This window comes from Halyomorpha halys, unplaced genomic scaffold, assembly GCF_000696795.3.
Source record: "Halyomorpha halys isolate HHAL.00 unplaced genomic scaffold, Hhal_1.1 Scaffold278.1, whole genome shotgun sequence".
NCBI lineage: Eukaryota > Metazoa > Arthropoda > Insecta > Hemiptera > Pentatomidae > Halyomorpha > Halyomorpha halys.
In genome coordinates, this window is record NW_027109219.1 from 280,397 (window position 1) to 283,099 (window position 2,703).

Below are 2,703 nucleotides of genomic sequence, written 5' to 3' on the forward strand. Positions count from 1 at the left end.
AAATAATTTAATAATGCACACATAAAAAAAAAATCACTTTAGTCTGTAATATCTTCAAAACTAAGGTATAATAAAAAATTTTCATAATAAAAACAGATATATAAAAGAAAACCAAATCATTACAATAAACATAAGTATTGTAAGTGATATCGTAAGAAAGATTATAAATATTTGGTCCAAAAACCGTCTTCTTTTCGATCTCTAGAATGAATCCGTTATGCTTGTTGCTTCTTCTCTTTCGCTCTATGCTTCTTGAGGCATGCCATTGAGCAGAAGCGTTTGTCACTGTACTCGAAGGGGACTTTGCCAGTGATGTCAATCGCACAGTCGTAACAGCGAGATAGCGAGATAACACCTTGTCTCCCAGCGGCCAAAAGGACCCTCCTTTCTGCAGCCAGCGCTCTCTAGGAAACATAATTGAAATACAAAAGTGATTATTGTGAAGAAATTTTTTTTTAAAAAATTGACAAATTATTATTAAGTCAATATTAGTAAAATTAAGTTTTGAATATTTTTAAGAAGGATTTTAAAAGAAACATTTTGGAAACAAATTCTATTTCAGAAAATATTAATTATTGAATAAATTTTAAATCAGATTATAACTACCATTATTCTGATATTTTGTGTAAAATTAAGATGTAGTTAATTAGAAAATATCAATAAAATGTTTTTAGATATTAAATAAATTATAAATAAAATCGTAAAGGATGAATAAATTAAAAATGTCAGATATGAGATAAATAATTCAATTTTCTTGATTTATATAAAAATCCATATATATGAATAATGATAGAATTTGAAAAAATGTTAATTTAGAAGTAAAAAATAAATAGGTATTAATGAAATTCATAACAAATAAATGATAAAATAAATTAAGCACTGTAATTAGGTGATAACAGAGCCCTAACCTGTTGAAGGTAGGTTTTGTTGATAATAGTGGAAATTAGTTTAATTTGTCAAGAAGAAAATTGTTATAATTAATAATAATGCACTAAAACTATATAGTTTTGTAAGTAGATAACTATTTTGGAAAATTTTAAAGAAAACTTTTATGATATTAATATGAATGAATGAAAAAATAATTTTATTCTGAGATATGTCCCCTAAGAATAAATACATAGTTCATACATTAAGATTTTTGTCTGGCAAGCATTTACAAGTTTCCAGTAAGTAAAATGAAATTACATTGGAATATTGGCTTAATTCCTGTTTATAATGCTAATCAATATATGCTTAACTATATTGTTTACAATGATACAGAGGTTTGGTTATAAAATTAGTGAAGAAATAGGTGTTGTTTAAAGGAAAGAATAGATGAGAATTGGCAAATGGAGATGGGAAGAGAATTCCAGAAGGAGGTTGCACGTATGACAAAGGATTTGCTGAAGAAGGGGGTTCTAGAGAAGGGCATATATAAATCAATCGGTTGGGATCTGGTGTTTAGTAAGTGGATGGATGAACAAGAGTAAGGTGATCAAGGATATAGGTAGGTTTTTTGATTTTAAGAACTTGGAATAGGAAAACACCAAGGAGGTATTGCCTTTGGGAGGTTGGATAGAGCCAATTCAACTCGGTATACTGGAGGGAGACTTGAGAGCGCCTTGAAAACCCAAAAGATAAATCTTACAAAGCAGTTCATGAGTCTAATCAGACTCAACTCTAGTTCTGCTGAAAAAGATGAATATTTTTGTTTTTTGTTAAAGATTGTTGACTAGGGCAATTAGTCTCTAGTGGAAAAAACTATTTTAGTGAATGTGAGAAATCAATTATAAGATATGTTAGAGGAAATATTACTATGTTATGTATGAGGGGATTATATGTGAGTAATATGAAAATTTTAGGTTGTCTTCTTGATAATGGACTGAGGATTGAAACATTGTAGAGGAAATAAACTATGCTGAGAGTATAAGATCAAATGAAATTGTGTTGTTATTAAAATAAAGGTGTTTCCCCCCCCCCATATTTTGTATTAGCACTTCCACACCATATTTACTTTAGGCGCAGCCATTAAAAAGGCGTAAACTATCTCATATTTGCTATCATAACAGTGGTTCCTGTAATGACCGTATTATAATACTATGTCTAGCATGATAGTTAACAGTACATGTAGTAGCAGTAAAATAACAGTCATGTTAAAACAGTGATACTTTACTGCCACAGTAGCAACTGCCATTGCCCGGGTCTAAACTATGTGACAATTATCAACTTCTGTCTAAAATGAATTTAAATTAACTTCTTTTTGTCAAAATTATAAATTCAGAAAAAATTATTTGATAAAATAATTATTTAATCAATCATGAAATAATCATTAAACAAATAATTCAGTAAGATTACTAATTAAATCATTTACAGATGATCTAACAAATTTTTTTTTTCCGATCTCTCTAAAACAGAATAAAAATAATAAATTAGTGGTTGCTTAATGTATGGAAAGACAAACATAAATCAGGTCAAGTATTACCTTTTTCTACCTGTGGTACTTTAAGGTTATGGTGCAATACTTATCTTGTTTTGTGAGTTGTCCATTCTATATGGTCCTACTAGAAAATATTCCGGAGGTGAGGGGCCTCCTTATGTTGAAACAATTTATTTTTAAAAATAATATTTCAAATAAATTTTTCTCTCAACATTTAAGGCAGACCTTATCCTTCAACTGCGCATGCCAATTGTTATTTTAATGGAATTCCCAACCCATCAGATGAG

The 2,703-nt window shown here is 29.1% G+C and overlaps 1 protein-coding gene across 1 annotated transcript in view; it reads right to left on the bottom strand.

The window, feature by feature from the left end:
- Positions 1–205: 205 nt before the first annotated feature.
- LOC106680691 (tRNA endonuclease ANKZF1) overlaps positions 206–2,703 on the bottom strand; it is a gene marked incomplete in the record, with an annotated part of 22,298 nt that continues 19,800 nt past the window's right edge. The window contains 1 exon segment of the mRNA XM_067047398.1: positions 206–404. Coding sequence (XP_066903499.1) covers positions 216–404 — 189 coding nt within the window.